The following is a 22,766-nucleotide window of genomic DNA, read 5'->3' as shown; positions in this document are numbered from 1 at the left end:
TGTAAGAACGTACTCATACAGACAATTTGAGTCGTTATTGGTGAGTATCTTAGCGATGCAAAAGGCATGACATTGCACAGTATTTCGACTTATTTTGAGGTTATGAGGTCAGTGTTGGATAAACACAAACAAAAGCCAGATAGGCCTACATGGACTCCAGATTTTGTTTTCTTTTTACATTTCAGTTGGTCTTCAAAGCTATTTTATGGACAGAGAAGTATAGAGACAAAGAAAGGAGGAGAATAAACTGATAGCAAATGCCCAAGAAGCATCGGTCCTTTTCCCACCACTTATTATTATGAGGAAACTAAACCGTTTCTGGAGGATATGTCTTACCTGTTCAAAGTCCATCAACCAGTGTCCACTGGGTGACCAGAATGGATTAGTTCACCCATAGGCCTTTCACGCAATTATCCATCTTGAATCATCACAATTGTGAATGAATGCATGAAGACTTCAAAGGGCCTTTGGTGGAATAATACAATAAAGTTACTGGAGAAATGGAAGTGAGGACTCCTGAAACAAACTTAGAACACATCAACTGGCATAAAAGATAACTAGGTTTTGTATTACAGTGAATCTTGTTGATTATAATTACTTCTTACTAACGTATCATGTTTAAAGTAACACTTTAAGTTATCATGCCTCCCTAAGCTCTAAGCTTGACTGACGTGGGCAACTCAAGCTATTACCTCAACTTGACCAAATAGGCTTTTACCCCCTCTGTGAACTGAAGGCAAGTTCATGCCTGATTTTATCATGATCATGACTTTGAGGGGGGATTTGTGCTAAGCGCATGTAGACACCCCACACTAATCCACTAATTAGACCAGCCCTGGAGGAGCCTGGGTGCTATGGCATTGAAGGACCAGGGCCAGGGGTGGCTGGAGAGACTGCTGGCTGCTGTGGGTGGCTGACATTCCCACAGTGTGGGCCAAGCTGGCTGGTGTTGGTGTTCCCATGTTAAGCCTGTCTGTCACATTGACAGCTGATGTGAAAAGGAGACTGGGGCCACAGGGCTTACTATTGGATCATTTTCTTTGTCAGGAATCAGGTGGGGGTGTTCCGTCTTTTGGATACTGGGGGTTGGGGTAATGGCCTAGAGACAATTCTTAAGAAGAACATGAAAACCAGATGCAAAATAAATGTATCTTTAGCTTTTCTTCCATGTAATGAACATTGTATTTGGAGTGATTATTAACTTGCTGTTTTAATTAATAACAACAATTACAAATGACATTTTTCAGTGGTAAGAAAAGCCCCCTGCACCTCTCTGATTCAGAGGGTGGTTTGGTTAAATGCGGAAGACACATTTCAGTTGAATGCATTCAGTTGTGCAACTGACTAGGTATCCCCTTTCCCTTCCCTTTCCCATATCACAACGATTTATTTACTTTTAGCTAACAGGTTCATTTGGTAGCCTGAGTTGACGTCTATAGGGCCTGAGTGAATGAGTTCTGAGCCGAGGGAGATGGCCCCATAGCCCAGTTAATATAGGGAGCAGAGGGGACGCTGGGGGATGTGACCTCTGGTTACCCATAGTTCCTCTCTCTAATTACCAGTGTCGACAGCCTTCATTCACTGTTGCCACGTATAGAAGAACGGCCTCATCAAAGGCCATCTATGTCCCTGACTGACACCCCTGATTGAAGGTTCCTATACCGCCTCTCCTGGAACTCGTTGTGGCCCTGTGACACTACAGCCGCAGGTCATACAAAGACAAAGACATAGAGAGATCCCTGCTAAATGGGATTAATAAAGTGGCTAGATTCTTATCTCTGCAGAGGAATAAAGGAGAGCTTGTTTATAAAGTCCTGAGGAGCTGTACTGGGTTCCCTTGCCTTCATTTGTTTCTGTGTCCTTTGCCAAGAGTTGACTACTGAGTCTGTGTAATGTTATCACATACTGTTCAGAGGACACTAGGACTTAATTCAAACGGCTACTATCCCATTTTTCATTGTTTCCTTTAGTGTGTGTGTGTGTGTGTGTGTGTGTGTGTGTGTGTGTGTGTGTGTGTGTGTGTGTGTGTGTGTGTGGTGGTGTGTGTGTGTGTGTGTGTGTGTGTGTGTGGTTATGAGTGTGGTGTGTTTTTTGGGGGGAGGGGGGGCTCTTTCCACCAATCACAGAGATCTCACTTCAACTGGAAGAATAGAATAGGGAAAGTGGACATGGAAGGAAATGTGTGCCCAATTTTCTCATTTGTTCAAGACATCGGGAGCTTTCTACTCGTACAATCACCTTATTGTCTAGGAGGTGCTCAGTTTCCATGGTGCTCCATCCTGCCAGCATCTTAATAACCCAAGGAGAAGTGTCTACTGCCAAGACAATCTCTTCTTCTCTTCTACGATTAAACAAACCATTAAACAACCCAACCGTTTTGTCATCTATTGAGAGATAAAAGCTATGAGTGGCACTATACCTGCCACTGAAAGCTTTTACCTATCAGTTACATTCACAGAAGTCAATCCATTTACGTGTTCAGCCGCTACATTGACCAGGTCGACCGACTAGATTTACACTAATAATGATTGTTGTCATTTCATGTGTAACATTTTTGTAAAATTGTGCTACATAAAAAACAATGGTAGTTACTCTCTGTAAGGTAGTATCCATTATTACATGTAACAGTATGATTAATAGAATTAGTAAGCTTTGATTAAGAACATCATCATTATCTTACCCAAAATTGCTTTGCAGGAATGTTATGTATTTATATTACCTGTATTAATTTATACTCTCTTTGTACTGTATTTGTCTAAAAATCACCTGCATGTATTTATGACTTTCTACTGCAATGAAAATGAATTGCACCAGGGTGACACAGCTACTCTACTCCAATGTTATGTTGCAATATACTTGAATTGCTGCTCATGCAACACATCACATGGATAAACATTTAGACTTCCCCATTCAGCATAATACCTCGTACAGAACTCCTTAAGAATCTAAAGTATTCACTCAAGTGTGACCGAACAATATAACCCAGAATATGAAAAAATACGTTATTCGGCTGAGAGTTATTTGAGAAATACTTAGCTTTACAAGGTTGAATTTATGAGAAGAATCCCTATCTGTACATGATACACTCAGGAACCACAGACTATAATTCCAATACAGAGCTCCCCAGATGACATAATACTTAGCCTGCTGGAAAATTCCACTACATGATGCCAAAAGAATGTCCTGTGATAAGAGATGTGTTATTCTTAATGGCGACTGAGAAAAAAATTAAAATTCAATTTGAAGTCAAATGTGATTTTTAGGATTTTTCATGTATTTCACTCATGAACAATGACGTGTGAACAATGACAAACACAACCGTTGAAGATCAAAGTAATCAGTTGAAGATATAGGCCTATCATTAATTCACAATTACACACCTCTCTCCCGAGTTAACCCTAATCCTAACACATTATAAATGTTATGGGCAAACATTCCAAGGCACCTGCTTTGAGTTTGGCCTTGGAGCATTAGCCAATGGAGACAAGCAAAAAGTCTGGCAGAGAAAGAGAGAGTCAGGGCTGTTCAGAGTCAGACTCAGGATCCATCCAATATGGCACCCTATTCGTTATACTGTATAGTGCACTACTTTTGACCAGAATCCAGGCTCTATATATGGAATAGGGTGCCATTTGATAGGCAGCCTCAGTCAAATCAAACTTTATTTGTCACGTGCMGAATACAACAAGTGTAGACCTTACCGTGAAATGCTTACTTACAAGCCCTTAACCAACAGTGCAGTCCAAGAAGAGTAAATAAAATATTTACCAAATAAACTAAAGTAAAAAGTAATAAAAAGTAACACAATAACATAACAATAACGAGGCTATATACAGGGGGTACCAGTGCCGAGTCAGTGTGCGGGGTACAAGTCAGTTCAGAGTCTGACAATGAACTTGGGCCGAGGTATCTCCAAGTCCATGCATCCAGGCTTTAAGTAACAGTGGAGTTGGGGGAGTATGTCAAGCTTTTTGCCAGAGGAGCATTTCTCCCTCTCTACAAGCTGAGGAGAGGAGAGAGCGGAATGTGGACAGACTGTTCTCTGTTGACAAGAGGGGGAACAGGGAAAACATGGAGGATCAGAGCCACGCATGGGATAATGAATGATTCACCAGCATCATAAATGGAGCTGTCATTGAAGATGTAGGGAAAACATGATCCTCTCTCTTTCTCTCTCCCTCTTTCATTCTTTGTTTTCTGTCTCTTACAATCTCTCCCTTTCTCTCAAATGACTTCTTCCTTCCTTTCTCTTTCTTTCTCTTTACAGATGAAATATGCCCATTTTACACAATGTGCCATATGAAAGATTTGTTGTACACAAGCTTGTACACACAGTCAGCACAATAAAGATTTCTCAATTTCTCAATATTACAAATCAATAGCTTACTCCATGTTTTAGTAATCTCATCATTTTTATCTTATCATTTGCGTGTAAACGGTTCGAGATTGAATTTTGAGATAAGGTTGCCGAGTAGACTTTTACTGCCCTCTGGTGTATCAAAAATAACCTATTACCAACTGCCATATCTTATGCAATGTTTGTACTGCATTAGAAACGTAGCAATTTATGGATGTCTATCACATAAATACAGACCCAATCTATCTGATTTTAAGATTGTATTGCATAAATCAGAGGAGGCTGGTGGGGTGAGCTATAGGAGGACAGGCTCATTGTAATGGCTGGAATGGAATACATTTTACGATATCAAACAAATCAAATAAAACATATAGAAACCACATGTTTGACTCTGTTGCATTTATTCCATTCCAGCCATTACAATGAGCCTGTCCTCCTATAGCTCATCCCACCAGCCTCCTCTGGCAGAAATCCACTTTGAGGAGCTGCACCTTTCCAGGTGTAATGTCCAAAGGTTTCCACTGGAGGTCAGATTTGACAATCTTTTAAAATTCTGTGGGTACGCAGTCCAAACTTTAGTAGACACCATACAACACTGTGACTCAAGAGATGTTGTACGTCTTTATTTGCGCACATAGGTGAAAATAGGATATGTTAAAAAAAAWAAWAATAATACGATTTGTACTCAGAGCAAGTAATAAAACAATATTGGTTGCTTTGGCTACTTCAAATTGCCGGTGCTTTTTGAGTGTGTAAAAAAATAAAATAAATGTATATATGTATATAAATAAAATAATACGGACAGGAAGGAGACGCTGGGTTTGCATTACCTTGGGTTTGCTTTACTGTAATACCTCAGAGCCCAGTAGAATGAGAGTCAGCCAGTAGTAATTCCAGGCAGGTCTTCCACATCCCTTCCTGTTGCCTATTAGGTGTCGGGTGTTCAAGGAACAGCCGTGCGCTAGGCCACTGGCTTATCTCTCTGGAAGCAATGAGTCACTGATAACGCCACACAACTGTCAACTAGCATAACATCATCCCACCACAGCAAGACCAGCTGAGCTAACACAGTCTCCCCATAGCCACGTGATGTTACATAGTATTATCTCGTTACAGACAGACTGACTAACGAGACTGTACAATACCTATCTATCACCCAGAGTTGTTTTTCCTGGTAAAGTCACATGGTCTGAAAAAAACGCCAGGCCCAAACCATAGCCATTTAGCCTATCATCACTTTAGTCCAACAGTGTAACAGAACCTCACACAGATAACAGGTATCTAGGCTTACAGTAATTAAAGTAATACGCTAATTGTGATGTAAAGCTTTACTGAAATACTTCATCTTCATTATTAGGACTTCTGCATCCATTTAGAGAGAGAGAGAATGTCCACAATATGCTTTTTCACATTCCCTATAAGAATATAGCACTACTGGGTGATCTGAAAAGTCATAGTCAATCGATAAATAATATAATAATACTTTTAGCAAAAAAATATATTTTCAATTTTCAATCTGTAGGAACAATGAGAACAGAAAGGTTTAGAACTTTTGTGAAGCATCACAGCACAGTTGAAAAATATATGGCAAATATAAATCCAATATGGATGGTGTTAAGAGATAGATGGGAGGGGTTGAATGGAGCTGAAGGTTGGGACTAATAACAACAAGATAACTAACGTAAAACATACTGTGCTCGTAAAACGTATATAGGTTAAGAACTTTTTTGAAAGAGCACAGTTTGAAATCTATGGCAAATAGAAATCAAACCAGATGGACATCTTTATTATATGGGAGAGGTTGAATTTAGAGGAAGGACAAGAGTTAAAAACAAACAAAATAAAACTATTGTAAAATAGACTGTGTCCATAAAATGAGTATAGTATGTAAGCTGGAAATACAGGCCTAAGCGTTGTTGTTCACTAGTTTGCTCCAATTGGGGAAGGGGTGGTAGGGTTGGAGGGTAATAAAGGAAATATATTAAATAAAAAAGATGTATGTATTTATATGTATGTATGTATATATGTATGTATGAATGTATGTATGTATTTACATGTGTATGTATGTATGTGTGTATGTATATATTTATATATATATATATTTGCAAGAAGAAAAAAAGAATAATGTCCCATTTTCCAGCTAGAAGGTGGAGGTGCCTCTATTCTGTGAATTATGGTAGCCATATGAGTGTGATGGGTGAGGTAATTGGTCTGTTTGAATTAATTGTTTGTCTTCTCTGATTGGTTGCAGTTGTGACTATAGGCAAAGAGGATCTATTATATTCACAAGATAGCCAAGTGACCGCTCGAACAATGGAAATACATGTCCTCAAAGATTGCAGCCGAGATCAGGTGGGACCATTCTAGCCAATGAGGGGGCAGATATGTGTGTGTGTGTGTGTGTGTGTGTGTGTGTGTGTGTGTGTGTGTGTGTGTGTGTGAACAACAGGCACAACTAAGTAGTGTTTTTCTCAAAGTTGCCGGAATGACTCGTGCATTCACTTATATCAGTACATTTGTAACAGCCTAAACATTGCGAAACTTCTACTCTATCAAATAAGCCTCACATTACTCGTCACTCTCATAGACCTCCAAACAAAAAAGGGCTTATCTCACTCGGACAGATTTTGGGCAGAGTAAATCCTCTAGCTTAGCCTCTTCCTCTCTGCTATAGGGAATGCGCCTCCATCTGTTTCTTTCCAGATGGTGTTTCCTTTTCTAGCCAGACAGAGGGAAAGACAGGGACGGAGCTGCTGCTTTCCTACACCACACCTAGCAGTCAAATTCACAGTTGACAAATCCTTTATCCAGTCTCTATATTGTGCCAAAGTGTAGGTATCCTGAGTACAATTTTTATTTGTTGGCTGTGTGGACTTGGAGACAGCCAGCAAGGTAGTTAAAGGAGAAGTTTTATTTTTCACAACCAAATACCTATTTTGGATGTAAATGGCATGTTATAGACGGGTGCAGACACCTTTGTTTTTATAAACTTACCCCAAACAGTGAATCACTGCCTGATCCTCGTTGTGCAGTATCGGGGTTCTAATAAACATGAACAAAAAACACCTAACAGAGGAGACTGGTGGGAGGAGCTACAGGAGGACAGGCTCAAAGAAATGGCTAGAATAGAATACATTTTACACTATCAAACAAATAAAACTTGGAAACCACATGTTTGACTCTGTTCCATTTATTCCATTCCAGCCATTACAATGAGCATGTCCTCCTATAGCTCATCCCACCAGCCTCATCTGACACCCAAATCCATATTTTTTTAAACGGCAAAGCTCTCAGTATAGTGATGTAAGTCTTTGGATGTTGTAGGCCTATACATTAAATTGTGTCATTCTGAACTGTATCCACAAAGTTATATTCCATTTTGTGTGACTCAAGCTGTTTCCCCAACAGCATAGCACCGCCTGGAATTTAATAAACGGCATTGGCACTTGGATTGGAACCGGTGCTATGGTCAGATGACATGAAAATAGAGCTCTCTTTGGCCACGCACACCAGTGGTGGGTTTGACGTTGAAAAACAGAAGCATATGCAGAGAAGTACCTCATACCTATGGTAAAATATAGTGGTGGATATTTGATGTTATTAGCTTCCATTAGTCCTGAGGCTCTTGCTAAGGTCAACTGCATCATGAACTTTACCAAGTACCAGGACATTTTAGTCAAAAACCTGGTTGCTTCTGCCAGGAAGCTGACACTTGGCCGCAGTGGATCTTCCAGCAAGACAATAACCCCAAGCAATAATCAAAATCTACAAAGAAATGGTTAACTGATCACTAAATCAACATTTTCCAATGGCCATCTCAGTCTCCGGACTTGAACCCCATTGAAAACCTGTAGTTTGAACTGAAGAGRGCMGTCCATAAGASCAGATGAAGGATATTACGGCTCTGGAAAGATTCCTTATGGAGGAATGGTCTAAGACCATTCTAAGACCCCTCCCGATGAGTTCTCCAATCTCATAAAACATGTTAGAAAAAGGCCGTGTCGCTATTCTCGCAAGGGGAGTGTGCTAGAGTATTGAAAACAGGGGTGCCAATAATTTTGACCCCTATTTTWTTTTWTTTTTTTACTTCTTAAACAAAATCTCTTTCTCTAAACAATTGTATTAGTATAAAATAATCTCCCAATTTTTGTCGAGCATACAAAATAACTAATTATTTGTAAAGAAAAAAAATATATATATACAGACTTTTTCCCTCATCTTTATAGAGGGTGCCAATAATTATGGACCTGGCTGYATATTCTTTGAACTTGGAAGGTATCATGTGGAGGATATGCAAGCTCCTGAATGCAGTATGTTATACTGATCATGCAGCTTGTGCAGACATTGTTTCTCCTCTGACTTTCTAAGGGATACCATCCTGTAAGAACAGACAAACCTCTAACACTTGACTTAAGGCTGACAGGTACAGTGGGCAAAAAAAGTATTTAGTCAGCCACCAATTGTGAAAGTTCTCCCACTTAAAAAGATGAGAGAGGCCTGTAATTGTCATCATAGGTACACTTCAACTATGACAGACAAAATGAGAAAAAAAATCCAGAAAATCACATTGTAGGATTTTTAATGAATTTATTTGCAAATTATGGTGGAAAATAAGTATTTGGTCAATAACAAAAGTTTATCTCAAAACTTTGTTATATACCCTTTGTTGGCAATGACAGAGGTCAAACGTTTTCTGTAAGTCTTCACAAGGTTTCACACACTGTTGCTGGTATTTTGGCCCATTCCTCCATGCAGATCTCTCTAGAGCAGTGATGTTTTGGGGCTGTTGCTGGGCAACACGGACTTTCAACTCCCTCCAAAGATTTTCTATGGGGTTGAGATCTGGAGACTGGCTAGGCCACTCCAGGACCTTGAAATGCTTCTTACGAAGCCACTCCTTCGTTGCCCGGGCGGTGTGTTTGGGATCATTGTCATGCTGAAAGACCCAGCCACGTTTCATATTCAATGCCCTTGCTGATGGAAGGAGGTTTTCACTCAAAATCTCACGATACAGGCCCCATTCATTCTTTCCTTTACACGGATCAGTCGTCTGGTCCCTTGGCAGAAAAACAGCCCCAAAGCATGATGTTCCACCCCCATGCTTCACAGTAGGTATGGTGTTCTTTGGATGCAACTCAGCATTCTTTGTCTCCAAACACGACGAGTTGAGTTTTTACCAAAAAATTATATTTTGGTTTCATCTGACCATATGACATTCTCCAATCTTCTTCTGGATCATCCAAATGCTCTCTAGCAAACTTCAGACGGCCTGGACATGTACTGGGCTTAAGCAGGGGGACACGTCTGGCATGCAGGATTTGAGTCCCTGGCGGCGTAGTGTGTTTACTGATGGTAGGCTTTGTTACTTTGGTCCCAGCTCTCTGCAGGTCATTCACTAGGTCCCCCGTGTGGTTCTGGGATTTTTGCTCACCGTTCTTGTGATCAATTTGACCCCACGGGGTGAGATCTTGCGTGGAGCCCCAGATCGAGGAGATTATCAGTGTCTTGTATGTCTTCCATTTCCTAATAATTGCTCCCACAGTATTTTCTTCAAACCAAGCTGCTTACCTATTGCAGATTCAGTCTTCCCAGCCTGGTGCAGGTCTACAATTTTTAATGTTTCTGGTGTCCTTTGACAGCTCTTTGGTCTTGGCCATAGTGGAGTTTGGAGTGTGACTGTTTAAGGTTGTGGACAGGTGTCTTTTATACTGATAACAAGTTCAAACAGGTGCCATTAATACAGGTAACGAGTGGAGGACAGAGGAGCCTCTTAAAGAAGAAGTTACAGGTCTGTGAGAGCCAGAAATCTTGCTTGTTTGTAGGTGACCAAATACTTATTTTCCACCATAATTTGCTAATAAATTCATTAAAAATCCTACAATGTGATTTTCTGGATTTTTTCCCCCTCATTTTCTCTGTCATAGTTGAAGTGTACCTGATGATGAAAATTACAGGCCTCTCTCATCTTTTTAAGTGGGAGAACTTGCACAATTGGTGGCTGACTAAATACTTTTTTGCCCCACTGTATAATGCATTATTACATAACACATTATTATGAGACTTCATAAGGTCTCAAACATGCTCATAACAAAATAGGGAACTAAATCGTTACACCTGTTTCCTTTACTTGAAGTGTGACTGAAACTTCTTTGATATATCATTTCAAGCTTTTACTGTACATTGATAGTGTGTAAAAATGTGGGAGCCCAAATAGACCTAAAGAACTATTACAACATGATTCAGTGGAACGAAATAGAATGCCTTCCGATGAGTCTCTTAGACGYTCTCCTCTAATCTAGACTGTAGATGCAAATAGTCAAAAAACGTCCTACCAATCATTTGCATGGAAAAAGGTCATTTGAAAAACTCCATACATTCTCCATCAGTGGAGTGTGCGAAGGATTCCGTAAACGTTTCCAGAGGTGGAAAAGGCTTGTCTTTAGTATGATTTTGAGCATTGGTAGAGCTACACTTTCACTGGAATAGAGGATTGGCCTTCTCAATCTTTGTAGTACCAGACCTGAAACTGCAGCATCATGGAAACCGGTAAGGCTAAATGCAACTATAACACTGATTCATAATCATTTATGAGATACTTCCATAGTATATTGCTTTGACAAAACTATCATCATCCATAGACATTTTATGCCATCTTATTTAAGGGGGTGATAATGACATAATTAAAAAWATATATTTTTTATTTGTTATTGGTTTATGCTGTCAACTAGCATAACAATCTGGTTTATGCCATTGTTGTTTTTGGAATTGACTAGTATCCTTCAATATAAAAAAAGTGAATGAATGAAATGTACTGTAAAGCTAACATTGTGCTTTGTAAGGTATTGGATTGGTGTATTGGATTGTATTTTTCATACTAACAAAACTGAAAGTATAGTACTGTAGAGTACTGCATCGGGAAATATGGTAACAGTGTGACATATGAACATAAATATGAATGTTTATTATTTATATCTAAAGATGGCATTGCTTAGCTGTGACTAGTGCAAAGCATAAAGGACATGATGATGCTGAATAGTATGCAAATATTGTTTTGGTGTTGGATTTCCGGTACCCAAACCCTCTTTTCAATTCATAAATAATTCAGTTAGATATCAAACTGCAACACCTAGAAAATGATATCATTATGATCCAACATCAATTTCTGAATTTCAAAACTGTTTGGCCATATGATGGTTATAGTAAAATAGAAACTTATCTTAAGACTCCATTCATAAAGCTGGGATCTTTTACATACTGTACTGTTTTTTTTGCATGTGATTTCCTTTTGCATGTTAAATTGCAAATATAGTCTATAGTATGCTCACTAGGAATATTTTCAGGGGGGATTTGCCTACAAATCAGGCTGGAGACATATTTGCTGTTGAGATTTATGATGTATTTACAAATAAATATTGATACTTTTGATACTTCTATCACTAGGGCTATTTAGACTATTTAAAATGTGTGAGAGGCTATCCAGTGTATAAAAATGTAATCACTGTTAGACAATGACGTTTGTACTAAATAGCTTTTTTTTAACAGTCAATTTGCATTGACCAAAGCCAAAGACAATTTCCATGCCCTTTACACATATCCCAAAAGGCAATTCAGCTATGCATAAAACTGTGAAAATTCAAATGAATACATGTTTGTAGGAATGAGTGAGGACTAGCACTAAGCAGGACCAGTATGTTATCTGAAAAATACATAACCAGCAATATATTGTACTTGTGTTATATTTATATTTTACTTTGAGTAAGTACAATTTGGAGATACTTACTTCAAGCTAATTTAAAAAATACTTACAATATAAGTGATCCAAAACAGAGAACACAATAAGTGAATGTACCTGGACTTTGAATTACTCCCCTCTGGGCGCAGGTATAGGGCACCCCTCAGCAGGAAAAATAGAACGAGACAATAATTTGTGCCAGGTGTGATATCCCTCTTAAATAGCTCGGGCAAATGTTCCCATTGACCCCGTAARGCCAGCAGGTTAGTCTTTTCTTCTTTTTTAAATTTAAAATTTAAAATTGTATTTTATTTATTGGTGCGTGACTGTTATTGAAAGTTGTATTGTCAATCTTGTTTTGTATTTAACGCCACTTTAAATGTGTACATGACACTGCAACAAAATTTCCCCATGGGGACAATAAAGTAAGTAAGTAAGTAAGTAAGTAAGTAGTTGAATAGCATATTAGAGCGTTGGGCCAGTAACCGAAAGGTTGCTGGATTGAATCCCCGAGCTGACACCTGTCGTTCTGCCCCTGAGCAAGGCAGTTAACCCATTGTTCCCCGGGCGCCGGATGTCGATTATGGCAGCCCCCCGCACCTCTCTGATTCAGAGGGGTTGGGTTAAATGCGGAAGACACATTTCAGTTGAAGGCATTCAGTTGTACAACTTACTAGGTATCCCCCTTCCCCTTTCCTATGTTTAATTCAGGCCTCCTGAAAATAATAGTTTTTCTAGCCTGTTTTTCATATACTTCAAGGAGGTTCATAGAATTTGTTCTAGCAATGTACTTGAGGCAAAATGTTAAACCTTTGTATCAATATAACTACAATTGTAGGCTATCCTTGTGTTAGGAGTGTACTGTATGGAGGTTGTTTTCAATAACCTCCACAGAATAATGAGTGTACAATAATGGATTAACTTGTATTACTTCACACTCAAATAATGAGTCAATTATATCTCTGCGCACGTGTGTGTGTGTGTGTGTGTGTGTGTGTGTGAAATATTTCTCTCTCTTTTTCTCCAGAGTATTCTAAAAGGGTCTATCAAGGGGTGAGGGTCAAGCACACAGTGAAAGATCTACTGGCAGAGAAACGACAAAGTCAAACAAATGGACCAAGATACAGTGTGAGTACTCCAAGTACATCAAGCGTGATTCACTTTTGTATTGTCTTCTTTCTTTCACTGACATATAACCAGACAGTTGATGTCTGTTGGCGAGACAATAGGGTGTTGTCCTTCAATCTTCAGCCTTATTTACATTTGGGCTTATTTTGTATACTAACGAATCATGACCATAATGCCTACCCATAAGTCCCTCGGCAGTGTATCTTTATTTCTCCACTTCTCAGCCATGAGTGAAAGCTAAGCCTATGGGTAAATACCAGAACATTGGGTTTAAGAGAGAAAAACAAAGCCAAGCAGACCCATGAAAACCCCACAATGAGCAGGACAACAATAATACGCAATGGCTAATGGTCATGAACTCTAGCAGTCGTGAGGAGGATAGCTAACACAAACCCTTTTCGGTCTGCCAGGTTGGTCTATGCAAAGTGAGATTCTCGCACACCTGCCGACCGATATTGTTCTCCATGCAGGCCGCAGACAAGCTAGCCATTGTTGCCTCAGACACAGCGAAATCGGCCTATGAGACATCTGCCTGAGCAAACAGGAAAAGTTTTTCATCTCCCAAGCTACCTGTCAATGCCCTTTACAGGACTCCATTTGTTTTCTGTTACCTTTACCACTGGCACTCACTAGACAGTAACTACACTCTTCATGGACAGATCCTGATAAGGGATAGACAAACTGTGAGGTAGATGCCATGAGTTTCAACATCGTAAGCCATAAGACATGCTTTCACACTCTGTGACCATCCTTCCATGTCTGGACTGTATGGCTCTTCAGAAACATCAATCATTTTTGTAGAAAAACCCCCCACTTAAATTCATATTAAATCTCCACAGATTACAGTTTGTTTTGAATATCAAGAAACAACCTTTGTGGCAGAACAATACTAAATGTGGTGTTGAATCTAGTTATAAAAGGAAGATTGCGTTAAATGTGATATGTCATTTATCCTCCAAAAACATTTGAATAATAAATTCATAGTAAAATGTTATGTATTGCTCTTGCAAAAATGTCACAGGTTTGCCAAAGCCAGGTTGGAAAGGATTTCTCAGGGGGCAATGTGTCCAAAGCAAACTGCAGCAAAGATCACAACACCAGGAAGTACTGCTCTTATTGCTTAATAATGATGAGTCACTGTTTTCCTAAACAAAACTAGATCGATGTTGCCAATGCCACCACCGAAAACTCTGCTTGAAAGCGAAAATGTAATAGACTTGAGTTCTGTCATTCTTTATTCACAGTATTAAGTTAATACTATTAACTCAGAGTTACAGATAACATCTTGTGGATGGATTGGTAAGACCCCAGTGTTACTATGCCATCAACAGTTTTGACCTAACGCAAAATTAGATTGGATTTGTGTGATTAAAGACAAAATTATACTACATATCCAATGATACTGTGTGTTAATGTTTTAATCTAGTAGATTCTCGGTCTTCTTTTGTACACATGAGAGGTGTGTACCCAGGTTCATGGGTGAACAATACGGACTAAAGACACATTCAGATAACAGGGCCACACTATCTAAAGGTTGCCTAGACTTTCTCTTATGCTCTCTCTCTCTCATTCTAGTTTGCAGTCTTTTATCCTAGAGAGAAAGGCCATTGATAGACATTGGCAAACTTTAGCCACAAAGTGATTCAATTCAAGTCACAACATGAACCCATAGAAATCAAAGGGAAATGTCTTTGACAACAGGCATGCTGCCTCAATGACAGGACAAAGACCATCTTACACAATCTCAAGTAATAATGATCTTCAAGTATCATAAAGAAGAATATTAAAGAGATATCACCATAGATACACTGCTCTATTAATTTGTGCATGACTCTAATATCGTGGCACAAGTAAGATATGTGTTGTATCCTAGACCTAGACCTCAAGGAATGCTGAGAGAGAAATGGTATTAGCCAGCTCTTCTTTACTCACTTACTATGCTATATGCAAAACTGACTGAGGTTTGGGCATTATTAGGGCTAGCCGGCCAACCAGTGTACCTTCACTGTTGTGTTATTGTGGAGGAAAGAGTACTTTTCAATTGTAAACACTCGGGTATGCACACTTAAAATAATTAATCAGAGTAAATAGTCATGTAGAACTAAAATATCTGCACACTAGTTTGCCCCCAAATTCTTGTTCTTATAAGGACAACATTTTGACTGGTAACTGGTTTCCCTTAAGGACAGCCTTTTCACCAAATACGGCAGCATATAAAAATGTAACTGTCATACAACACATTGCAGCCCAACATGCTTCACAGATCATCTCTTTATTAAGACCTGTGTCTGGGGATGTTGGTTGGTAGCTGCAGTACCTTTTCAAAGCATTAGCGAAACCTCAATTATTATGATTTTTTTTGGTAGTGCATCAGCAGTTTTCCTCTTATTTCGTGCCCCCCAACAAAATCTTGCTTAGTAAAAATGTTAGAAACGGCCCTGGGTAATTGTTAGCCTCCCCATGCAGGTTTATTGTGTCTCTCCATCAGGTGCTTTGCTGTGAACTGGGAGAACATGAGGCTTTAACAACATGATTTCCATACGCAGCCTTCAGAGAAGCACTGAGGCATTGACCTGGTCCACATGGGGAAGTCTTGGCATGGGCAAATTGTATTCAAATCCAACCCTCAAAATTTGCTTGCCTTCCAGCCAACACAGCCTTAAAATCAACTCTTTCATGTTTGCAATATGCAAACAAAAGAGAGCTTGTCCTCCTTTCTAACCCTCGCTGTGTGTGTGTGTGTCTCTTTAAAACAAATCCCTGTAAGCATATATCCCTTTTCTAACCCTACAAACATTTATACTATACATTCTAACAAGCTTGCTATAAATGTCATGCAAAATCTGTCTTCAATAACCGTAGACACCATAAAGACTCGTCCTTTCTACAGTATACCTTTACTTCAGACTCCACGGCACCCAAGAGGATAATAAAGCCATTCAGAAGTGTATTAAACCCCATAAGTCATTCTGACTTCTGCATTATAAGCTCTTCGTAATGCTATCATAAACGTGACACTGCTATAAAAGTTAATTCAGTTTTTTYCCCCAGTCTATGATGATAATGTTCATGACTTTTTTTCACAGAATGTCACTGTACACTTTGTTACTGTCCATGTTATGTGTTCACATCAAACATGAAAAAGGCCTGCAATCATTTGGGTCACACTTTTTGGGGCTAGTCCATCTGTTGCTGCTCTACAGATTATCATACTATCAACAAACTATCTACTGATAAGCAACTGACTATCTGTTGATAAGCAACTGCTTGCTAAGGTTACAGTTAGGGTTAGGTTTAGAATAAGGGCTAGGGTTAGGAGATAGGTAGTTGAAATGTTACTGTACACTCTTAGAAAAAAGGGTTCCAAAAGGGTTATTTGCAGAGAGATTGGGTAAACCAAGAACAATTTTCATCTGAAGAACCCTTTTTGGAAGACGAGGGTTCTTTATAAGGCAACGGGTTCTACCCAGAACTTTTTTCATGCTAAGAACCGTTTTTTAAAGAAAGGGTTCTTTGATGATTCTTTGGAAGGAAAGAAGGGTTCTATGGAAGGAAAGAAGGGTTCTATGGAAGGAAAGAAGGATTCTATGTAGAACCCTTCTGAATCTGAATAAGAWTTTTTTATTGTATTTTTTGTATTATTCTTTTGAATAGTGCCTGAGAATCAGTGTTTACCTCAATGTTTAAACTTTAACATCAGGAGTTTGAGTAATCTGATCAGTTTAAAAAGATAGATGTGAGAATGTTTTAAATTGTACTTACAGTATATGGGAATATTTGTAAATGTATCTGGTATTCCCTTGATCATTTTACATATACACTACTGACATAACTGTTTATCTTGGCAAAGATATCAACTTTCAAACAAGTATTTTCTGTTATTTTATTGAGCAGTGAGTAGGAGAATAGTATGGAGTCTGAGTGAACCAGCAGTGTATTGTATGGTACACAGCAAATTGGCCACTTGGCCAGTGTTACCTAGTGTTGATTTTTCAGTGTAACTTTTATAGTGTTGATTCAGGAATTGAATTAATTCTGTAAAGTGGTGTAAGTGTGATTGTGTCATTTTTACWAAAAAAAAAAATATGATCCATCCACCTGACAGGTGTGGCATATCAACAAGCTGATTAAACAGCATGATCAATACACAGGTGCACCAGATATAAACGCAACATGCAACAATTTAAAATACTTTACTGAGTTACAGTTAATATAATGAAATCAGTCAATTGAATTAAATGCATTCGGCCCTAATCTATGGATTTCCCCTATGGGGACAAACCGAAGAAACCTATATGATTCTACTTTTTCTAAGAGTGTAGATAGTCTGTAGAGCATCTACAGATGGACTATCCAAATAAAGTGTTACCATCACTTGGATATAGAGTGCATTCGCTAAGTAGACATCTTGGCTTTCAGACATCTTGGCTTTTCCCACATTTTGTTACATTACAGCCTTATTCTAAAATGTATTAATGTTTTTCCTCATAAATCTACACACAATACCCCATAATGACTAAGTGAAAACAGTTATTTTTGTAAGTTTTGCAAATTTATTAAAAAAGAAAAAGCTGAAATACCTTTTTTAATTATTCAGACCCTTTGCTATGAGACTCGAAATTGAATACAGTGGCCTCCATCATTCTTAAATGGAAGAAGTTTGGAACCAATACTCTTCCTAGAGCTGGCCACCCGCTAAATTGAGCAATCAGCTGGAGAAGGGCCTTGGTCAGGGAGGTGACCAAGAACCCAATGATCACTCTGACAAAGCTTCAGAGGTCCTCTTTGGAGATGGGAGAACCTTCCAGAAGGATTAACATCTCTGCAGCACTCCACCAATCAGGCCTTTATGGTAGAGTGGCCAGACGGAAGCCACTCCTCAGTAAAAGGCACATGACAGCCCGCTTGGAGTTTGCCAAATGGCACCTAAAGGACTCTCAGACCATGAGAAACAAGATTCTCTGGTCTGATGAAACCCTGATTGAACTCTTTGGCCTGAATGCCAAGAGTCACGTCTGGAGGAAACCTGGCACCATCCCTACGGTGAAGCATGGTGGTGGCGGCATCATGGTGTGGGGATGTTTTTTTACCCGCTTTTCTCCCCAATTTCGATCTTGTCTCATCGCTGCAACTCCCCAATAGGCTCGGGAGGCGAAGGTCGAGTCATGCATCCTCCAAAACATGACCACCTAACCGCACTTCTTAACACCCGCCCGCTTAACCAGCCGCACCAACGTGTCAGAGGAAACACTGTTCAACAAGGAGTCGCTAGAGCACAATGAGACAAGTAAAGCCCCCCCGGCCAAACCCTCCCCTAAGCCGGATGACACTGGGCCAATTGTTCACCGCACTATGGGACTCTCGATCACAACCGGTTGTGATACAGCCCGGGATCAAACCTGGGTCTGTCGTGACGCCTCGAGCACTGAGATGAAGTTCCTTAGACCGCTGCGCCACTCGGGAGGCCCTTGTGGGGATGTTTTTCAGCGGCAGGGACTGGGAAACTAGTCAGGATCGAAGGAAAGATGAACAGAGCAAAGTACAGAGATCCTTGATGAAAACCTGCTTCAGAGCACTCAGGACATCAGACTGGGGTGAAGATTCAYCTTCCAATAGAACAACGACCCTAAGCACACAGCCAAGACAACACAGAAGTGGCTTTGGGAGAAGCCTCTGAATATCCTTGATTGGCCCAGCCAGAGCCCAGACTTGAACCCGATCGAACATCCCTGGAGAGACCTGAAAATAGCTGTGCAGCAACACTTCCCATCTAACCTTACAGAGCTTGAGAAGATCTGCAGAGAAGAAATGGGAGAAACTCTCCAAATACAGGTATGCCAAGCTTGTAGCATAATACCCAAGAAGACTTGAGGCTGGAATCGCTGCCAAAGGTGCTTCAACAAAGTACTGAGCAAAGGGTCTGAATGCTATATTTCTGTTTTTTATTTTTAATAGATTTGCAAACATTTTTAAAAACATGTTTTAGCTTTGTCATAATGGAGTATTGTGTGAGAAAACCCCCCACAATTTAATCAATTTTAGAATAAGGCTGTAATGTAACAAAATAGGTGTACACCCCACCTCTTTAAGGAATACCTAGGATAGGATAAAGTAATCCTTCTAACCCCCCCCCCCTTAAAAGAGTTAGATGCACTATTGTAAAGTGGTTGTTCCACTGGATATCATAAGGTGAATGCACCAATTTGTAAGTCGCTCTGGATAAGAGCGTCTGCTAAATGACTTAAATGTAAATGTTAAATGTAAATGTAAAATCTTGAAAAATTCGAGGGGTCTGAATTCTTTCCGAATGCACTGTAAGTTGCAATTCTTGAAGCTTTGTTTTCATTTTCTTTATATCATACCAACATGTCTTAATAGACCACACACTGACATACGCTTCGGCTTGTGCCTTCCTCAGCGCGTGTGTGGTGGCATGATATGTGTTACCACAATCAGACCTGTTCTCATAATGCCATGGATCCAGGGGTTTACGTTTGTCTGTTCTTTCATTTGTAGGGAGGAACATCCAGCCAATCATCATTTGTTCAAATGCCAGGTGAGAAAAATCTCTGCGTAAATGATGTAATTATTTGACCTATCAACTCTCCTAATAGTGTTTGAGGTAAGGGAGGTACAGTATTATAGACAGCTTTTAAATGTCACATTTACATGCAAAGTTCTGAAAAAGTAGAATAAAACCCATTTACTGGTGAAGGCTTGTGAAGGCTTGTTTCGTTGTTAACAGTAACCACCAGAGCTATGAATGTGTACTCCAATTATATTGTATGCTTTGTTCTGATAGCTACTGCCCAGTAGAAACGTTTTCCTGCAGGCTTTTTATGAGCCTTCATAAGGTTTACAATATGTTATGTCTCTTTTTACTGACTCAAAATGTTTGTTATTTACTCAGGATTTTATGAGATTATAATATTACATTATAAGTGTGTCATCTATATATTTTATTTTATTTAACCTTTATTTAACTAGGCAAGTCAGTTTAGAACAAATTCTTATTTACAATGACGGCCTACCCCGGCCAAACCCTAACCCGGACGATGCTGGGSCAATTCTGCACCGCCCTAAGGGACTCCCAATCACGGCCGGTTGTGATACAGCCTGGAATCGAACCAGGGTCTGTAGTGACGCCTCTAGCACTGAGATGCAGTGCCTTAGACCGCTGCACCTTTCGCACAAATCTTACAATGCATTAAAATCATCATAATGTATTGTACCTGGGCGGCAGGTCGCCTAGATGGGGGAGGCAGGTCGCCTAAATGGGGCGGCAGGTCGCCTAGATGGGGCGGCAGGTCACCTAAATGGGGTGTCAGGTCGCCTAAATGGGGCGGCAGGTCACCTAAATGGGGTGTCAGGTCGCCTAAATGGGGCGGCAGGTCACCTAAATGGGACGACAGGTCGCCTAGATGGGGCGACAGGTCGTCTAGATGGGGCGACAGGTCGTCTAGATGGGGCGACAGGTCGCCTAGATGAGGAGGCAAGTCACCTAAATGGGGCGGCAGGTCGTCTAGATGAGGAGGCAAGTCACCTAGGGAGGAAAGGTCGCCTAGATGGGGCGGAGGTCGCCTTACATGGGGCGGCAAGGTCGCCCTAAGATGGACGGACAGGTGCTTAGATGGAGGAGGCAGTCAGCCTAAATGGGGCAGGCAGGTCGCTCTAAATGATGGGGCGGACAGGTCGTTCTAATGAGGACGGCAGGGTCGTCTAGATGGGCACAGCTCGTCAGAGGGCGGAGACAGGTCGCCTAGAATGGGGCGGATAAGGTCGCCTAGAATGGGCCGGCAGGTCGTCTTAGGTATGGGGCGTGACGCCGAGGGGTCGAGGTCCTAGATGGGGGGCAGATGGGCGGGAGGTCGCTCTAGATGGGGGACAGGTCGGCCTTAGATGGGCGACAGTGTCTAGTGGACAAGTCACTAAATGGGGCGGCAGGTCGTCTCAGATGGGGGACAGCGTCGTCAATAGCGTCGTCTCTAATAGGGCGACAGGCTCAGCTCTAAATTGGGGCGAGAGGCGCCTAGATAGGGGCGACAGGTCGTCAAATAGATGGGCCGGCAAGGTCGTCTAGATGGACGGGACAGGTCGTCTAGAAAAACATGGGGGGAAATCACTAAGGCGAGGTCGCTTACGATGAAGAAACGAAGTCATTTCTAAATAAAGGGGCAGGACAGCGCTTACGATGCAGGCGGTCAGAATCAATATAGATGGGGCAAGTCACTAAGGGTCGTCGGTCGTACAGATGACGAGGTCTTCAGGGCGACGGTCCGCTAGCATGGAGCGGCAAGGTCGTCTAGATGGGGCGACAGGTCGCCTATGGCGCAGATTGTGGGGCGAAGTCGTCTAGATGGACGGACAGGTCCGTCTAGATGCGGCGACAGGTCGTCTGAAGATGGGGGACAGGTGCCTAGATGGGGCGGACAACAAGGGTCGCCTAGATGGGGCGACAGGGTCGTCTAGATGGCGACGACAGGTCGCCTAAATGGGGAGGCAGGTAGCTTCTTAAATGGCCGACGACAAGGTCATTCTAGGATGGCGGCGGCAGGTGCCTAGATGTGGGCGGCAGGTCGTTCTAGCATGGGGGAGGCAAGGTCTCCTAAAGATGGGCGTCGCCTAATGGGGGCAGGATCGCCTAGATGCGGAGCGAAGGTCACTAGATGGTGCGACCAGGTCGTCCTAAGACTGGGACGGCAAGCGTCGTCTAGATGGGCGACAGAGTCGTCCTAGATGGGCGGACAGGTTCGCCTAGATGGGGGCGGAAGGTGACCTAGATGAGGCGACAGCGTCGTCTAGATGGGACGGAACGGTCACCTAACATGGGGCATGCATAGGACGAGTATGCTTGTGGGGTCCCTAGGACTGGCGCGTCCTAGAGCAGGTTCTAAATGGGTCGCACGCCTGGAGCAGCCTAGATGGCGGAGGCACTAGGATATAGCACAGTCGCTCTAGATGACGGGGCGCCGTAAGAAAGCCTAGCATGGGGCGGCAAAGGTCAGCCTAGATGGGCGGACGAGGTCGTCTAGATGGCGGAGCGACAGTGGGCGGTCTTTAGATGGGCGGAAGGTCACCTAGATCGGCGCGACAAGGCTCGTCTAGATGGGGCAGGAAAAGGGTCACCTAGATGGCGACAGATCGTCTAGATGGGGCGAAGATCACCTAGATGGGGCACAGGCTGTCTAGTGGTGGGCGGGAAAGGTCACCTAGATGGGGCGACAGTGTCTGTTCTAGATGGGCGGGGCCCAAGGTCAACGCTAGATATGGGTGAAGGAGTAAGGGTCGCCAACCGGTAATCATAAGGCCGCGGCAAGGGTGCGTCCCTAGGATGGGCGGAAGAGATCACCTAGATGGGCGGAGCCTCGTTCTAGATGGCCGGGCGGCAGGTCGGTCTAGATGGGGCGGGCAGTGTCTGTCTAGAATGAGGAGGCAGGTCACCTAGATGGGACGACAGGTCTCGTAGAGGCGGCAGTCAACCTAGGATGGGGCGGCAGGTCACCTTAGATGGGACGACAGGTCGTCTAGAAATGGTGGCTGGCAGTCAGC

General features: G+C 41.6%; 1 protein-coding gene across 1 annotated transcript in view; it reads left to right on the top strand.

The window, feature by feature from the left end:
* The first annotated feature begins 10,759 nt into the window (after positions 1 to 10,759).
* The window catches only part of si:ch211-213d14.1 (POU class 2 homeobox associating-factor 2), a 20,005-nt gene continuing 7,998 nt past the window's right edge, over positions 10,760 to 22,766 (top strand). The window contains exons 1-3 of the mRNA XM_023981839.2: positions 10,760 to 10,903; positions 13,117 to 13,217; positions 19,734 to 19,773. Coding sequence (XP_023837607.1) covers positions 10,894 to 10,903; positions 13,117 to 13,217; positions 19,734 to 19,773 — 151 coding nt within the window. The 5' untranslated portion in view covers positions 10,760 to 10,893. The remainder of the gene's footprint in view (positions 10,904 to 13,116; positions 13,218 to 19,733; positions 19,774 to 22,766) is intronic.

This window comes from Salvelinus sp. IW2-2015, linkage group LG4p (assembly GCF_002910315.2).
Source record: "Salvelinus sp. IW2-2015 linkage group LG4p, ASM291031v2, whole genome shotgun sequence".
Taxonomy (NCBI): domain Eukaryota; kingdom Metazoa; phylum Chordata; class Actinopteri; order Salmoniformes; family Salmonidae; genus Salvelinus; species Salvelinus sp. IW2-2015.
This window is presented reverse-complemented; position numbering and strand designations above follow the sequence as displayed.